Here is a 17,945-nt window from a genome sequence, read left to right on the forward strand (position 1 = left end):
AATATATACAAATCGTTGGAAATGGTACAGCATTAGACAAATCTTCATTGCTGTGTTATAACATTGATTAAAAAAATTATGAGCTCTGATTGATTCTGTACTTTCAGTGTCTTCCATGCCGGTGGTTCAGATTTGCACCTAACAGCAGACGAAATGTGAAAAACATATTCAACAGGAAATATAGCACTGCCACAGGTAAGTTCATGCAAACCAAAATAGTGCAAACCGAAATATGTTGTACAACCTAAACAAAATCTATAGTAGATCGTTGTTGAGGTAGGGTATCGGTTAGGGTTGATTGATGGGAAGAAGCATGAGCATGGATGTCATGCATCTCGGGCTCCTCTACCTTCTTTCCCATGGGAGCAGTGAGATGAAAACATGGCCAGGGTGGTGTGGGTCTTTAATAATATTACTGCATTCTTGAGGCAGCGCTTCCCGCAGATCCTTTCAAAGTGGGTTGGTCAATACCCAGGGTGGACTGGAAAACGTCCACCACTCTCAGCAGTTTCTGAATTCGAGTTTCTGAATGCAGGCCGAGATGGATCCAGTCCATATTCTCTCTACTGTGCTACTGAACTCTGAAAACTGCAATACTTATAATGTTTATGATGCATTTTTCTAATAATTCCACTCCTTTGCATTTAATTTAAATCATAGAAAGTAGGTGCAGGAGTAGGCCATTCGGTCCATGTCAGCATGGATTTATGAAGAGGAAATCATGCTTGACAAATCTTCTGGAATTTTTTGTGGATGTAACAAGTGAAATGGACGGAGAGCAGTGGATGTAATGTACCTGGACTTTCAGAAAGCCTTTGATAAGGTCCCACACATGAGATTAGTGGGTAAAATTAGAGCACATGGTATTGAGGGTAGGGTGTTGTCATGGATAGAAAATTGGTTGGCAGACAGGAAGCCAAGAGGAGGGATTAACGGGTCCCTTTCAGAATGGCAGGCAGTGACTAGTGGGGCACTGCAAGGCTCGGAGCTGGGACCGCTGCTATTTACAATATACATTAATGATTTAGATGAAAGAATTAAAAGTAACATTAGTAAATTTGCAGATGACATAAAGCTGGATGGCAGTGTGAACTGTGAAGAGGATGCTATGAGGATGCAGTGTGACTTGGACAGGTTGGGTGAGTGGGCAGATGCATGGCAGATGCAGTATAATGTGGAAAAATGTGAAATTATCCACTTTGGAGGCAAGACGGGAAGGCAGATTATTATCTGAATGATGTTGGGTTAGGAAAAGGGGAAGTGCAACGAGACCTAGGTGTCCCAGTATATCAGTCACTGAAAGTAAAGCATACAGGTATAACAGGCAATGAAGAAAGCTAATTGCATGTTGACCTTCATAACGAGAGGAGTTGAGTATCGGAGCAAAGAAGTCCTTCGGCAGTTGTACAGGACCCTGATGATTCCACACATGGGGTATTGTGTGCAGTTTTGGTCTCCTAATTTCTACACTTCTTGCTATTGAGAGAGTGCAGTGTAGTTTCACGAGGTTAATTCCCGGGACGGCGGACTGTTAAATGATGAAAGACTGGGCTTGTATTTACTGGTATATAGAAGGATGAGGGGATCTTGTAGAAACATAAAATTGTTAAGGGATTGGGCATGCTCGATGTAGGAAACATGGTCCAGATGTTGGGGGGAGTCCAGAACCAGTGGCCACAGTTTAAGAATAAGGGGTAGACTGTTTAGAACTGAGATGAGGAAAACCTTTTCACACAGAGAGTTGTGAATTTCTCAAATTCCCTACCTCAGAAGGCAGTGGAGGCCGATTCACTGGATGCATTCAAAAGAAAGTTAGATAGAGCTCTTTGGGCTAGCAGAATCAAGGGGTATGAGGAGAAGGCAGGAACGTGTTACTGATTGTGGATGCTCAGCCATGATCACATTGAATGGGCCAAATGGCCTACTCCTGCACATATTGTCCATGTATGTATTTAATACTTGTTTAGAATAATTAAAGCTTTTCCTTCTATAGATATGTTTAATATTGCACATTAAACATTCTAATACATTTTACTTTCCACAACTTTGCAGGGGACATTAAGTCATTACGTACTATTATTAATCCAGACATCTCTAAGTAAGTATGAACTTATTCAACTGTAAATACGATAGTTCAAGTAAATGTCTCTAAAATTAACAGATAATATGGGTGGGAAGAAACTTTTCCAAATAAATCTCCAGTAGTTTAGTTACAGACACTGCCTTAAACAATTGCGATGAATTGTGAAACAATGCAGATTTGTGCAATGAAATTCAATTAGAAATGTGACGGTTTACACCAACTAAAAACACCTGTTTATTCCTCTGCGTTTGCCAACTAGTTTAGTTACAAACTCGTTTATCTTCTCACTTCTACTGATAGAAATTAATATAATTTATTTAGATGTTGCTGTCGAAGCTCAGTACATTTGTTGGTATCATCGGCGTACCTTGCAATTTATTGTGATTAGAGTCATAGAGTGATAGTGTGGAAACAGGCCCTTCGGCCCAACTTGCCCACACCGGCCAACATGTCCCAGCTACACTAGTCCCACCTGCCTGTGCTTGGTCCGAATCCCTCCAAACCTGTCCTATCGATGTACTTGTCTAATTGCTTCTTAAACGTTGGGATAGTCGAAGCCTCAACTACCTCCTCTGGCAGCTTGTTCCATACACCCACCACGCTTTGTGTGGAAAAAGTTACCCTTCAGATTCCTATTAAATCTTTTCCCCTTCACCTTGAACTTATGTCCTCTGGTCCTCGATTCCATTACTCTGGGCAAGAGACGCTGTGCATCTACCCAATCTATTCCTCTTAGTTTGTAGATTTCTCTATCATTCAGATTTACAGAAAATTTAAAATAGAATTTTAACTATGCTGATAAGACGTCTTTGTAGAAGTTATCTTTAGTAACGATCGATAACAAAATAATGGGTTTTAAAGAATGTGCAATTTTGTCTTTTTTGATAAACTTTGACAGAATAAGGAACATTGGGATCATGGCACACATTGATGCAGGAAAAACCACAACCACAGAGAGGATACTTTATTATGCAGGATATACCAGGACACTTGGGGGTAAGAATATGCTCCCTTTTGATGAAGCCATGTCCCACTTTTTAACAATAAACTTTCTTGACTTGACTTGACAATGTGTTACAAAATCTAATATTGAAAAATATATATTGCAGATAAGTTGCGCAATGCGTTTCTCAAACTTTCAATATGAAAAACTGAATGTGAAATGTTATGCTGTTCCTGATTTTTTCCCCCTCTAGGTCTGTATTCACACATGTTGGTGATTTAGTTAGAAGATAGTTGGTTTACAATTAATTTTTTTTGTCATAACATTGGTTCCCATTTGTCTGAATTTATCTCAATCTTTGACAAATCCACCCTATTTTTAGACTTTGATGGAAATATAGAAACTATTAAAAATAAAGAGTAGCAAGTTAGATTATTTATTGTTTTACATTGTTCCTATGTTTCAGCTACTCTCTGTTCCCCTGCTATAATGTTTTGCATCTTTTGTGCTAATGAAGAACTGATTAAACTTTTCTAAATTTGGCAGTTAAACTGTTGCAATATATGTTGCTACACCTTTCATCCCCAATGCATTTGGTAGTGCCTTTGAGTCATCGGAAACCTCAACACAGTCAAACTATCGAGTACTTGTATGAGTTTAAAAGACCATGAAACTCTCTGATCTGGTACTTAATATGTGTTAAAATAGTTGAGACATAAGGAACTGCAGATGCTGGAAATCCCGACCTGAAACGTTAGTGGAACGAAGGGTCCCACCTCGAAATGTTGCCATGTTGTTACTTGTGAGCAAAGCACCAAGGCAAATTCCTTGTATGTATACATACTTGGCTAATACATTCATTCATTCATTCCCATGTCCTCCACAGAAGCTGCCTTACTTCAGCACTTTGTGTTAGAATAGTTGCTCTTGACAGGGTCAGCTGTCATTGTCTGCTATCGATGGATATGGACCTCTCATTTGAAGATTTGAAAAATAAAATCATAATTTTTTTTGTGCACTCTTTTACATGGAATACATTTACCTACCATTTCCCTTCAATTAACTTTGGGACAGTTAATATATAACCAATTAAATTTGTAGCAGTACAAAACCTTTTTCTTTTATTCCAGATGTGGATGATGGGGACACAGTGACTGATTTCATGGCACAGGAACGTGAGCGTGGGATTACCATTCAATCGGCTGCTGTCACCTTCGACTGGAATGCCCATCGGATCAATTTGATAGATACACCAGGTGAGTAAAGCATTGGGGAACACTAGACATCATGCAACTGAGTCAGGAGATCCATTTAAAAGGAGGTGGGTAGGAACCCAGTTATGTAAGCAAATGGGCAAAACTTTAATAAAATATTGCTAAATTGCTATTCAGACTTTTTTCCAAACAGCTAACTGTATGGGGTTGATGCCTCTTGAACATATGGTGGTGGGTATATGGAACAAGCTGCCAGTGGAGGTAGTTGAGGCAGGTGCTGTAACAGCATTAAAAAGACATTTGGATATATACATAGATAGGAAAGGTTTAGAAGGATATGGGCCAAACGCAGGCAGTTGGGACTTGTATAGATGGGGCATCTTGGTTGGCATGGGCAAACGTTGGGCAGAAGTGGCTGTTTCCATGCTGTATGACTATGACTAATACCTTTGGGCAAGTGTCACTTACTTGATTCAAGCTGAATGTTTATTTGAGTGTTCATTTTCATTGTATCCAATGACTTTCCTTATGGACTCAAAGCAGCAAACACAACATCCAAATACAAGCAATGAAGATATAAGTAAAATACATTTCTTCTTTAGTTTATAAACCAAATTAAATGTATTGCAGCTTTTAGCCACAAGCCATTTGGCAACTTGAGCGGCACGGTGGCGCAGAGTTACTGCCTTACAGCTTACAGCGCGAGGTACCCGGGTTTGATCCCGACTTCTGGTGCTGTCTCTATGGAGTTTGTACGTTCTCCCCGTGACTGCGTTGGGTTTTCTCTGAAATCTTCGGTTTCTTCCCACACTCCAAAGACATACATGTTTTTAGGTTAATTGACTTGGTGTAAGTGTACATTGTCCCTGGTGTGTGTAGGGTAATGTTAATGTGCGGTCTCGGTGGGCCGAAGGGGTTGTTTCCACGCTATATCTCAAGCTGAAACTATATTTATGAATTTATGATGGTGTTTTGATCAATCTTAGGACAGACGTATATTTGTGCTTAATTTATGGCTGGGTAGAATTTCATGAGTCGTTTGCTCATCTTCAATCAGAAGATTTTTTTTAATGTTATTTCTTTCTGGTTCCATCAATATTCCATCAATTGATGGATTGAAAGACACAATTAAATTTACTGGCATAAAAATTTGCCCATATTGAAAGGCGCTGTAATAGCAGCGCATTTGAAAAGCAGTGACAGGATCGGGTCAGAGTCAGCATGGATTTATGAAGGGGAAATCATGGATGACTAATCATGGTTGGCAGACAGGAAGCAAAGAGTAGGAATTAACTGGCCCTGTTCAGAATGGCAGGCAGTGACTAGTGGGGTGCCGCAAGGCTCAGTGCTGGGATCCAAGTTATTTACAATATATATTAACGATTTAGACAAAGGAATTAAATGTAACGCCTCCAGGTTTGTGGATAACACAAAGCTGGGTGGCAGTGTGAGCTGCGAGGAGGATGCTATGAGGCTGCAGGGTGACTTGGACAGGTTGGGTCGGTGGGTGGGCAGATGCAGTATAATGTGGATAAATGTGAAGGAAAAGGGGAGGTGCAACGAGATCTAGGTGTCCTTGTACACCAGTCACTGAAAGTAAGCATGCAGGTACAGTAGGCAGTGAAGAAAGCAAATGGCATGTTGGCCTTCATAGCGAGAGGATTTGAATTTAGGAGCGGGGGGGGTCCTACTGCAGTTGTACAGGACCCTGGTGAGACTGCATATGGAGTATTGTGTGGTGGCTAATTCGCTAGATGTACTCAAGAGAGTTAGATATAGCTCTTGGGGCTTACGGAATCGAGGGATATGAGGGGAAAAGCAGGTACGGGGTACTGATTCTGGATGATCAGACATGATCATGTTGAATGGCGGAGCTGGCTCAAAGAGCCGAATGGCCTACTCCTGCACCTATTTTATTTGTTTCTATGGTTTGATTTGGATAATATTGTAAAATAATCACTTTTTAGTTGAGTTACAAAATCATACAGCATAGAAACAGCCCTTTTGGCCCAACTTGTCTGTGCCAATCAAGATGCCCATCTAAGCTGGCCTCATTTACCTATATTTGAGCCTTGTCTCTTTAATCCTTTTTTATCCATGTATCTGTCCAAATGGCTTTTAAATGTGGTTATTATACCTGACTCAACCTTTTTCCCTGACAGCTTGTTCAACCCACTCAGAGAAAACATTGCCCCTCAGGTTCCTATGAAGTCTTTTCCTTCTCGCTAAACCTGAAACTAGCTAGAAACTGGAAATAATGCAGTCCAAACAGCAATATCTCCATCACAAGAGTGCAGTGCTCTTTGGTGTACCACAGAATAGCTTTGTGTAGTCGAGTTAATGGTTTCTGAGAGGTGTGATTAATCTGGGGTCCCCGATCTAGAGTTGGGATTAGACACATTTTGATTAGAGAAGCCAACTCTGAGAAGAGGGACGGAATATATGATGGAGAAGGTGTCTACTTGATTCAGCTGATGCTTAGAAAAAATTCCCTTATGCATTCCCAATTCAATAAGCTACTTTCTTCAGATAATTGAGCTCTAAAGTAGCTAAAGTAAATTTCAGTGAATATTGAATGGACCTTTTATTTTGTTAGGCCATGTGGATTTTACCATTGAAGTTGAACGCTCTTTACGTGTTCTTGATGGAGCGGTGGCGGTATTTGATGCTGCAGCCGGTGTTGAGGTGAGCAATGTTTCCTTAAGAAGCAAACATCATCAGACTTTGCAGGGGTGGGCATACGAGTGCAGCACTCCTTGGTGCACCACAGAATATCTTTAAAATTCACCACATTTTAGGCCATTCCCTCTTGGCAGAATCTGTCGTCTCTGCCCAGCTTACTTTCCTATCCAGAGATCCAAGAGCCAGCAGATGCTTGAGTCTTGAGCAAAACACAAAGTGCTGCAGGACCTCAGCGGGTCAGGCAGCATCAACGGAGAGAAAGGACAGGAAATGGTTCCAAAGAGCTTTCCAGTTTCTCTGCTCTAATCAGTCTGAAGAAGGGTCCTGATCCAAAACGTCACATCTCTATTCCCTCCTCAGTTGCTGCCTGACCTGCTGAGTTCCTCCAGCACTTTGTGTTTTACTTCTCTATCTAGATTTGTACGCTCACTGAATTTGGATTGGCTCGGTCACTTAATATCAATTAATTAGTCCTCACAATCTCTCTCTTTGCAGCTTCCCAATCAGGAAAAGGCTTGTTTATTTTACTCTCTTTCCAGCCTTTTAACCAATCTTCTCTTCAAACCAATACAATGCCCATGCCATTCTGTGAATCACAAGTATTTTTTAAAACTTCCTGTTACTCCTCTTCATCCATTCTGATCGACCTTCTGTTCTTTTCAGCTAAGCTAATTCACTCTTTTGACAATATGTATAAGGGATAATGTATATCCTTCATCAATGGTTTTGCCTTACAAAATGTCAAGTAATGTAGCATATTTTACTTCAGCCTTTGTTACCATGCCATGTTATGTCCATTAGCTCCAGTTTTGATGAAAGCATGCTTTGGAAAAGCACTTTAAAAAAAAAAAAGATTAGCAATTAACCCTGCTTGGGTTAGCTATTAAAATAGAAAGCAAAACATACTCTGTTATTGGATTGTAAAGTTTGTGTGTTTAATTATTTGACTATTGAAAGTATTAAAACTAGCCGGCAGTTGCACTACAAGGTAACATCTTTGTCTATGTGTGCCACTTCTCCATATTTCATACTTATGAAAAGCTTGACATGAAATTTAGTGACAAGGGCACTTCCTCAGTTGCAGTCAAAAGCACTGTTTCTGCTGTGTTTCTACTATTAAAATTCAATGGAGTCAACTGAACGGAAACAGGCCCTACAACCCAACTGGGCCTGTCCCATTTATGTGATTATTTTGGGCGACTACAGGTGACTGCCGCAAAATGTTCAACATGGCGACAGTGGCGACAATTTTTTCTATCGTAGGTTGACGTACGTGTTGTCGTAGGTGCTGTCGTAGGTTGTCGCCAGGTGTTATAGGTGAATTCCATTAAAATTAGTCCCTGGCAGTCGCCTAAGTGGGACAGGCCCATTAGTCTCATTTACCCATGTTTGCTCCATATCGCTCTCAACCTTTGCTATACATGTAACTGTCCAAATATCCCTTAAATATTGTTATGGTATCTGCTTCAAACGCTTCCTCTGTTTTATATACGTAGCAACCTCTGTATGGAAAAAGTGCCTCTCGGGTTCCTACTAAATATTTCCCTTCTCACCTTAAACTGATGCCCTCTAGATCTTGGTTACCAAATAGAAACCAAACATTTTGCAACTCTTGCTAACGTCTCGCATAATCTCTTTCGTCTCGCATAATAGTGCTGTTTGTGTTTCAGGCACAAACCCTGACAGTGTGGAGACAGGCAGACAAGCATCGTGTCCCTCGTATATGTTTTGTAAACAAGATGGATAAACCCAGAGCCAGGTAATATATTTGAGCATCCACAATGAGAAGTTAATGTATCATCATGGCACAAAATGCAGTTGTTTTGCCTATTATATCTACCAGATCCTCAGCAAGCATTTGTATCAATCTCATTCCCTTACTCTTTCCCTGTAGTTCTATAAACTATTCCCGTTCATGGGCTAAGAATCATCTCCTATTTATTTTCACAATGGAGAACATTTTTGGGAGGCATTAAAATACTTTCCTCAGCAACACAAGACTGTAGATGCTGGAATCTGGACAGAGAAAAACTTGGAACAACTCAGCGGGTCAAGCAGCATCTGTGGAGGCAAAGGGATGGTGGAAGTTTTGGGCCAAGACCTTTCCTATTTTGGCTGTCGGCTTTACCCTCAATACTTCCAGATACTGTAGCTTTAACACCTGCTGGATAACATTCCCTGCAACTTCCTTGCACAGATTCTCCTTTTTACAATGAAATGATGCATCTGGCCTGGTGATTCTGAAGTTAGTAACTAAACTAGTGAAACAAGGCCAGCTAATGATCCTTTAATTCTGATTATCAGAGAGCATTTTGCTCTCACTTGTAACATTAACCTCTCCTCTTTCCATGTGGAAACAAATACTGACATGATTGGTTCCAGCTTCTCCCGCTTTTCCCTGATAAGCCTTTCATTTTGTTTTCATTCTTTGTGAATGCCTTTGGTCCGGTTTATATTCCAAGGAGTTTTTGGTGATTCGTAACTAAGCTTGTATTTTCAGTTGTGATTGATAGGATGCATCTGGTTTCAATAGAAGAGACAATAATATGGATTCTTTTGACTTGCAGCTTTTCCTACTCCATTGAGAGCATTAAAGAGAAGCTGAAAGTTAAACCACTTTTGCTACAGGTAGGTTTTTTTTTAACTTGAAATTACGTTTGGATTTCACACTTTCACCTGCTTTATGAAGGAAGGTAGAGGGATTATATTGTGAATGAGTAGTTCTGCTGCAACTTGCCACCAGGGTGCTCCCTTGAGAAGCTATTGAACTCGGTCCTATTCAGAGTTGATCAGTTTCTGGACAGAGCTGTAGTTTCATAGAATTGGAGACATTGAATAGAAAATATTTTGGAGTATATTATGGCTAACCTTTAGTTGAAGCTCTACCGGTATAATATTTGTTCATGGATGAAAAATCATGAATATTGTTTTAACAGTTTATTTGAAAAGGTATCGTATTCATTTTCCCAGAAATGTCAATTAAAAAAAAATATATATATATACATATATATAATTGCATTTGTTTATTCATACAATGTTTGATTCAATTTTTTTAATTTTGGTTTTTTCTTTCTGTCTTTTCCCTTAAGAATCATTCCAACATATCTTTGAGCATATTGGTAGAGTTGTGAGAGAATGGTGCCTGGGGGGGTTGATTTTAGCGTTTTAGTCTTCAGCGGCTACATAACTTCTAGTATGAATAAAACTCCTGTGCTTTCCTTTTTTTTTATATGTACACTTTATGATATCTTGGCGGTCTCATTGAATTAAAGAAAAGAATCAAAAGAACTGCTATGCTCCTCAAAGTGTGAGGATTTGCATTTTGGAAAGTTGAAATAGGGCAAGGAAGGAGTCTCACAGTGAACTGTAGGGCCGTGGGGGCTATTGTAGAGCAGTGGGTTCAAGGAGTACAAGTGCACAATTGTCTGAAAGTTGCTGCGGATAGATAGGTAGGGTGGTGAAAAAGGCTTTTGACATTTGTTACTGTACCATTTTGACATGCTGGGTATTGAATATAGCAGTTGGGACATCTTGTAACAATTGTACAAGACATTGGATTCAGACTTTAAGGATACAGTGTGGAAGCAGGCCCTTCGGCCCACTAATTCTGCGCCAACCAGCGATCACCCCGTACACTAGCACTATCCTACACACTAGGGACAATTTACAGTTTACAGAAGGACCTACAAAGCTATGCATCTTTGGGGTGTGGGAGAAACCCCACGCGGTCACAGGAAGAACGTACAAACTCCATACACACAGCACCCATCGTCAGGATCGAACCCAGGTCACTGGTGCTGCAAGTCAGCAACTCTACCGCTGAGCCACTGTGCTGCCCTGTGGCGAGGCTACACTTTGAGTATTGTGTGCAGTTTTGGTCACCCTGCTATCGGAAAGATGTCCTATCCCTATAACATCTGGGATGGAAAGGGTGGAAAGAGTGTAAAGGAGATTTTGCCAAGACTTGAGAGAGCCTGAGCTACAGGGAGAGAATGAGCAGGCAAGAACTTTATTCCTTTGAGCGCAGAAGCCTGAGGGGTGATCTTATAGAGGTCACAAGCATGGGGAGCATAGTTAGGGTGGATGCACAGTCTTTTTTCCAGGATGGAGGAATCAATAACTACAGAGTAAAAGTTTAAGAAGAGAGAAGAAAGATTTAATTAAAAACTTGAAGGGCAACTTTTTTCCATAAAGAGGATGGTGGGTACATGGAATGAGCTCCAGAGGAAATAGTTGAGGCTGGTACAATAACAACATTTAAACGACAATTGGACTGGTACATGGATAGAAAAGGTTTAGAGGGAGGCACGAAGAACTGTAGATGCTGGAATCTTGAGTAAAACACAGAGTGCTGGAGTAATTCAGAGGGTCAGGCAGCATCAGGAAAGTGGAACCATAAGGAGAGCATAATGGTTAATTTTTATTTTTTTTGTCGTTTTAATTTGTGGTGAAAAATCTGATAGGCTCTTTTACCAGCTTCTGCTTCAGTGTTCCTGTTTTTAAAAATACATCTTGTCCAGTCAGTTCCACACATTAAACACACCAAGCAAAATCTCTTCTTGTGATTTCTACTTAACACTCATTCACGTGGTCATGCAAACATTGATTGGCAGCAATTTAGTTTAAAGCATTATGGAGGATATGTGTTCTCACTGATTGTGAATAGATAGTAGGTGCAGGAGTAGGCCATTCGGCCCTTCGAGCCAGCACCGCCATTCAATGTGATCATGGCTGATCATCCTCAATCAGTACCCCGTTCCTGCCTTCTCCCCGTATCCCCCGACTCTGCTATTTTTAAGAGCCCGATCTAGCTCCCTCTTGAAAGCATCCAGAGAACCGGCATCCACCACCCTCTGAGGCAGAGAATTCCACAGACTCACAACTCTCCGTGAGGAAATAGTGTTTCCTCGTCTCCGTTCTAAATGGCTTACCCCTTATTCTTAAACTGTGGCCCCTGGTTCTGGACTCTGGACTCCCTCAACATCGGGAACATGTTTCCTGCCTCTAGCGTGTCCAAACTCTTAATAATCTTATATGTTTGGCATATCCTGACGTGTTCAGTGATTTTTCTTGCAATATGTATTTTGTCTCTATTTCTAGTTACCCATTGGAACGGGAAAGTCATTTGAGGGGGTAGTTGACGTAGTCACGAATGAAAAGATTCTGTGGTCCCCAAGCTCCATTGATGATGAAGACGGAACAATCTTCAGTCGAGATCCTTTGACGTCAACAGATGACCACGAACTATTAAAGGAAGCTCGAGATGCAAGATATAGCCTCATAGAACAAGTAAAGTTTTAAAGTAAATACTTAAAGCACTTGATAACCTAATCATGTCCATATATAATTAAATATATGAGTATGATTGACCTTGTTGAATTTTAATTTGTACGATAATGCTAAGCCACGAGTGTATGTTTTCTAGAAACAAGGAACTGAAGATGCTGGTTAAGCATAAAAGGGAACAAAGTAGGGAGTAACTCAGCAGGTCAGACAGCATCTCTGGAGAGCACGAATAGGTGACGCTGGAAGGGTCTCAACCTGAAACGTCAACTATCCATGTTTTCTAGAATTGCTGCCTAACCTGCTGAGTTACTTCAGCACCTTGTGCCCTTTTGTATGTTTTTTTTGTGTTTTTCACTATAACAAATCGAGAGCGATCCTGAGCTACTATCTACTTCACTAGAGACGTTCGGAATATCTTTAATTGAACTTTACAGGACTTTATCTTGCACTAAACGTTATTCCCATTATCATGTATCATGGTATTGTAATCATGTACAGTCTTTCCGCTGACTGGTCAGCATGCAACAAAAACATTTTCACTGTAGCTCGGTACACGTGACAATAAACTAAACTAAACTATACAAAGGTAGCCGTCAAAATGAGGTCTAATCCGGGCACATCTCTTTCTCTTTTTCTGGAGGTTTCTACTTGGAGATTCATTAAACTAGCCCAGTTTTTGAGCTCCAAGTGAAATGGAAATTATTGGACCACATGCAATAACAATGAGGACACCTCCTACCTTTTGACCCGATTCAAATGAATGACGATGGGTGATGTTAGCAGTATACCAGTTTTTCTTTATCTTTCCAGTCAACCAGTTCTTACTATATGCCCTGGCTCCTCCAAACCATATTCCCTGCACTTCCACTAGATGTCGCTGATAGCTAAGAGAATGAAGGATAAGTTGGGGAAACTGCCAGAGAAGCTGGGCATTACTTTTGGCTTCATTGACGCTTTAATTTGCATTGTACTTTTACGCAGAATAGTAAACCTAGCAGCTAGTTACTCTGTGAAGTGATCATTTTCACACACTGCGAAAAAGAACACTTGTTTGTTTCTGTAAAATTATTCAATATTAGGTTTAAGGTAAGAGGGGAAAAATTTGTGGGAACCTGAGGGGTAACTTTTTCCACACAGGGTACTGGGTGTATGGAACGAGCTGCTGGAGGAGTTAGTTGAGGCAGATAGTATTGCAAATTTAAGAAACATTTGGACAGCTATGTGGATGGGACTGTTTGAGTGGGATACGGGTCAAATGCAGGCAGGCGGGACTAGTGTGGATGGGACGTGTTGGTTGGTGTGGACAAGTTGGGCCGAAGGGCCTGTTTCCACACTGTATGACTCTGAACTGCAATTGAACCACAACCACAACTAGAGAGCAATCATGAACAATGATCTACCTCTTTGGTGACCCTTAGACTATCTTTGATCGAACTTTACTGCCTTTATCTTGCACGAAACATTATTCACATTATTCCTTTTATCATGTATCTGTACACTGTGGATGGCTCGATTGTAATCATGTATGTCTTTCCGCTGACTGGTTAGCACACGAAAAAAAACTTTTTATTGTACCTCAGAACACGAGACAATAAACTAAACTTAAACTCAAAACTATTATGCTGAGAGAATGGAGCAGCTGGGCTCTGTGGAGTTTAGACTCAGGAGTTTAGAAGGATGAGACGGGACCTCATTGAAACATATAGGATTGTTAAGGGCTTGGACACACCAGAGGCAGGAAACATGTTCCCGATATTGGGGGAGTCCAGAACCAGGGGCCAGTTTAAGAATAAGGAGTAAGCCATTTAGAACGGAGACGAGGAAACACTTTTTCTCACAGAGAGTGGTGAGTCTGTGGAATTCTCCGCCCAGAGGGCGGTGGAGGCAGGTTATCTGGATGCTTTCAAGAGAGAGCTAGATGGGGCTCTTAAAAAAAATAGTGGAGTCAGGGGATATGGGGAGAAGGCTGATTGGGGATGATCAGCCATGATCACATTGAATGGCAGTGCTGGCTCGAAGGGCCAAATGGCCTACTCCTGCACCTATTGTCTATTTTCTATTGTCTATTCCCAATTCAGATGCAACAACTTAAGTTAGCTTTGTCACATTATGAGAAACATATTTATTGCTTCCTAGGGGGTAACCAGATAGTTTTCAGTTCTTTCAATAAGATTTCTTACTTTTATTTTGAAGATATGAAAGTTTTAGAATATTTAGTATTGTGTAATGTGCATTAATTGATCCTGGATATAATGGCACCAATTTCCTTGCAGGTTGCTGATTTGGATGATGAATTTGCTGAATTGGCTCTAGAAGCATTAAGTGAAAACCTGGATGCTGTTTCAGCTGAAAATGTGAGTCTCTTACACCGTTTACAGATTATGTAAGGATTATCCATTACTCAGGTTGACCTGTAGCATAGACCGCCAATGAAGTGTGAGATTTAATACGTTTAGATCCTGTGGGAAACGTGAGCTGCTCCCAAAGCATTTTAGTCTGCCAACAACTTGTGGTTTATCATGGCAAAATGAATTTCCTCTCTTGTGTTGTTTAGTTTTAGAGATACAGAGTGGAAACAGGCCCTTTGGCCCGCCAAGTCCGCACTGACCAGTGATCCCAGCATCCTTCTAAACTCCAGAGTGTACAAGCCCAGCTGCTCCATTCTCTCAGCATATGACAGTCCCGCCATCCCAGGAATTAACCTTGTAAACCTATGCTGCACTCCCTCAATAGCAAGAATGTCCTTCCTCAAATTAGGGGACCAAAACTGCACACAATACTCCAGGTGTGGTCTCACTAGGGCTCTGTACAACTGCAGAAGGACCTCTTTGCTCCTATATTCGATTCCTCTTGTTATAAAGGCCAACATGCCATTCGATTTGTTCACTGCCTGCTGTACCTGCATGCTTACTTTCATAGACTGATGTACAAGGACCCCCCAGATCCCGTTGTACTTTCTCTTTTCCCAACTTGATGTCATTTAGATAGTAATCTGTCTTGGAGAAAACCCACATGGTCACGGGGAGAACGTGCAAACTCCGTACAGACAAGCACCTGTAGTCAAGATCGAACCCAGGTCTCTGACGCTGTAAGGCAGTGGCTCTTCTGCTACTCCACTGTGCCGCCTTATAACAAAATACATTTTCAAGGTGCTTTTCACATCCAAAGAATGCTGCAAAGCATTAAATAATTAGTGTATTGGTGGTGCATTCTTTCCATTTACTCTCAGGAGTTGGACATCCCTGGCAAAGTTAGCAAGTTTTCTTAACAATTCTGGATTACATGATAATGTCCATGTGAACAGGCTTTTGATTTAACATTTTAAATGAAAGCTTATGTAGTTTTATACGCCAGAAAACTATAACAGATGAAATAATTATTTGATTGGCTTTATAAATGTTTTGAAATTACAATATTCTTGTGGTTTAGTTTAGACATACAGTGCGGAATCAGGCCCTTCAGCCCACCAAGTCCGCTCCAACCTACGATTGCCCCATATACAAACTGTCCTACACACTAGGGACAATTTACAATTGTTTTGTATTTTTTTTAATTTTATTTATTAGAAGTAAGTACAATGCATTGGTACAAAAATTATGTTAACATATTACATTCTCTGTACAACTTCCTTTTTTTTCTTTTTTTTTAAAGAGAGCAGTGAGAAAGAGGAAATAGAGGTTGTGAAAAGTGAAGAATAGACTAGTGAACGTGAGTGAAAAACAGATATAGAAAAAGTGAAAAAAAGAATAAGTGAAGAAGGAAAGCAGGAGGGAGATTATTCATTCGCCACAAGGAGATGAATTTTTTATATTTTATATAATTTACAATTGTTACCAAAGCCAATTAACCTACAAACCTGTGCATCTTTGGAGTGTGGAGGAAATTGGAGCACCCGGGGAAAAACCCACGCTGTCACGGGGAGAATGTACAAATTGAGATACAGGCAGCACCCGAGTCGGGATTGAACCCGGGTCTCTGGTGCTGTAAGGGAGTAACGCTACTGCTGCGCCACCATGTGCCTGCAATAGTTTTATGGGAAACGTATGGGGCGGAGTTGCTGCCAAAACAGCACTTGAGACCCCGGTTTGATCCTGATTATGGGTACTGTCTTAGGGAGTTTGTACGTTCTCCCCGAGACCCCGTGGATTTTCTCCGGGTGTTCCGGTTTCCTCCCACATCCCAAAGACGTACAGGCTTGTAGGCTAATTGGCTTTGGTAAAGATTGTAAATTGGCCCTAGTGTGTATAGGATAGTGTTATTGTACGGGGATCGCTGGTCGGCGTGGACTCGGTGGGCCTATTGACGCGCCGTATCTAAACTAAACTAAACAATACCCTTTATGGGCAAAGTAAAAGTAAAATACCGTGACTTGAGGGAAGGAACTGACTCTGGATATTTTGAATTTAGTTAAATGCAGCAATCCGTCGAGTCACGTTAGCACAAACAGCCGTTCCGGTTTTGTGCGGAAGCGCCTTAAAAAACAAGGGTATACAGCTGCTAATGGATGCTGTCACAAAGTATCTGCCAGCCCCAAATGAATGCCAACGAGACTTTCTGTGAGTATTTGAGTTTTAAGAATGCTTGCACTTAACATCACACTGGTATCAAACAAAAATTAATATTAAGTCAAAGGATGGATGTGAGTATTAGAGTCGGTAAATGCCTGGTGCAAAAGTCATATTTCAAGGAGCCTCTTGGAATTATAAATCATTGACTCAGGTGCCATCTGACAGAGAAAAAAAGTTAATGCTTCAGGTCAAAGGCCCTTCATCAGAACTGTGGAGTATTTCCACCATATTTGGACCTAGCACACCTAGCAATTATAGACCTGTTAGTTTGACTTCAGTGGTGGGCAAATTAATGGAAAAGATACTTAGAGATAATATATATAAGCATCTAGATAAACAGGGTCTGATTAGGAACAGTCAACATGGATTTGTGCCTGGAAGGTCATGTTTGACTAATCCTTCTTGAATTTTTTGAAGAGGTTACTAGGGAAATTGACGAGGGTAAAGCAGTGGATGTTGTCTATATGGACTTTAGTAAGGCCTTTGACAAGGTTCCTCATGGAAGGTTGGTTAAGAAGGTTCAACTGTTGGGTATAAATGCAGGAATAGCAAGATGGATTCAACAGTGGCTGAATGGGAGAAGCCAGAGGGTAATGGTGGATGGCTGTTTATCGGGTTGGAGGCAGGTGACTAGTGGGGTGCCTCAGGGATCTGTGTTGGGTCCTTTGTTGTTTGTCATGTACATCAATGATCTGGATGAAGGTGTGCTAAATTGGATTAGTAAGTATGCAGATGATACCAAGATAGGGGGTGTTGTAGATAATGAAGAGGATTTCCAAAGTCTACAGAGTGATTTAGGCCATTTGGAAAAATGGGCTGAAAGATGGCAGATGGAGTTTAATGCTGATAAATGTGAGGTGCTACACCTTGGCAGGACAAATCAAAATAGGACGTACATGGTAAATGGTAGGGAATTGAAGAATACAGTTGAACAGAGGGATCTGGGTATAACCGTGCATAGTTCCTTGAAGGTGGAATCTCATATAGATAGGGTGGTAAAGAAAGCTTTTGGTATGCTAGCCTTTATAAATCAGAGCATTGAGTATAGAAGCTGGGATGTAATGTTAAAATTGTACAAGGCATTGGTGAGACCAAATCTGGAGTATGGTGTACAATTTTGGTCGCCCAATTATAGGATGGATGTCAACAAAATTGAGAGAGTACAGAGG

At 40.8% G+C, this 17,945-nt stretch overlaps 1 protein-coding gene across 3 annotated transcripts in view; it reads left to right on the forward strand.

The window, feature by feature from the left end:
- gfm2 (GTP dependent ribosome recycling factor mitochondrial 2) overlaps positions 1-17,945 on the forward strand; it is a 41,308-nt gene that overhangs the window by 3,963 nt on the left and 19,400 nt on the right. For all 3 annotated transcript variants that reach the window (XM_055632128.1, XM_055632129.1, XM_055632127.1), the window contains exons 3-12: positions 108-195; positions 2,053-2,098; positions 2,982-3,079; positions 4,157-4,282; positions 6,837-6,925; positions 8,593-8,681; positions 9,490-9,550; positions 12,023-12,211; positions 14,482-14,562; positions 16,616-16,764. In XM_055632128.1, coding sequence (XP_055488103.1) covers positions 108-195; positions 2,053-2,098; positions 2,982-3,079; positions 4,157-4,282; positions 6,837-6,925; positions 8,593-8,681; positions 9,490-9,550; positions 12,023-12,211; positions 14,482-14,562; positions 16,616-16,764 — 1,016 coding nt within the window. The remainder of the gene's footprint in view (positions 1-107; positions 196-2,052; positions 2,099-2,981; positions 3,080-4,156; positions 4,283-6,836; positions 6,926-8,592; positions 8,682-9,489; positions 9,551-12,022; positions 12,212-14,481; positions 14,563-16,615; positions 16,765-17,945) is intronic.

Source organism: Leucoraja erinacea, chromosome 3 (assembly GCF_028641065.1).
Source record: "Leucoraja erinacea ecotype New England chromosome 3, Leri_hhj_1, whole genome shotgun sequence".
NCBI classification, from domain to species: Eukaryota; Metazoa; Chordata; class Chondrichthyes; order Rajiformes; family Rajidae; genus Leucoraja; species Leucoraja erinaceus.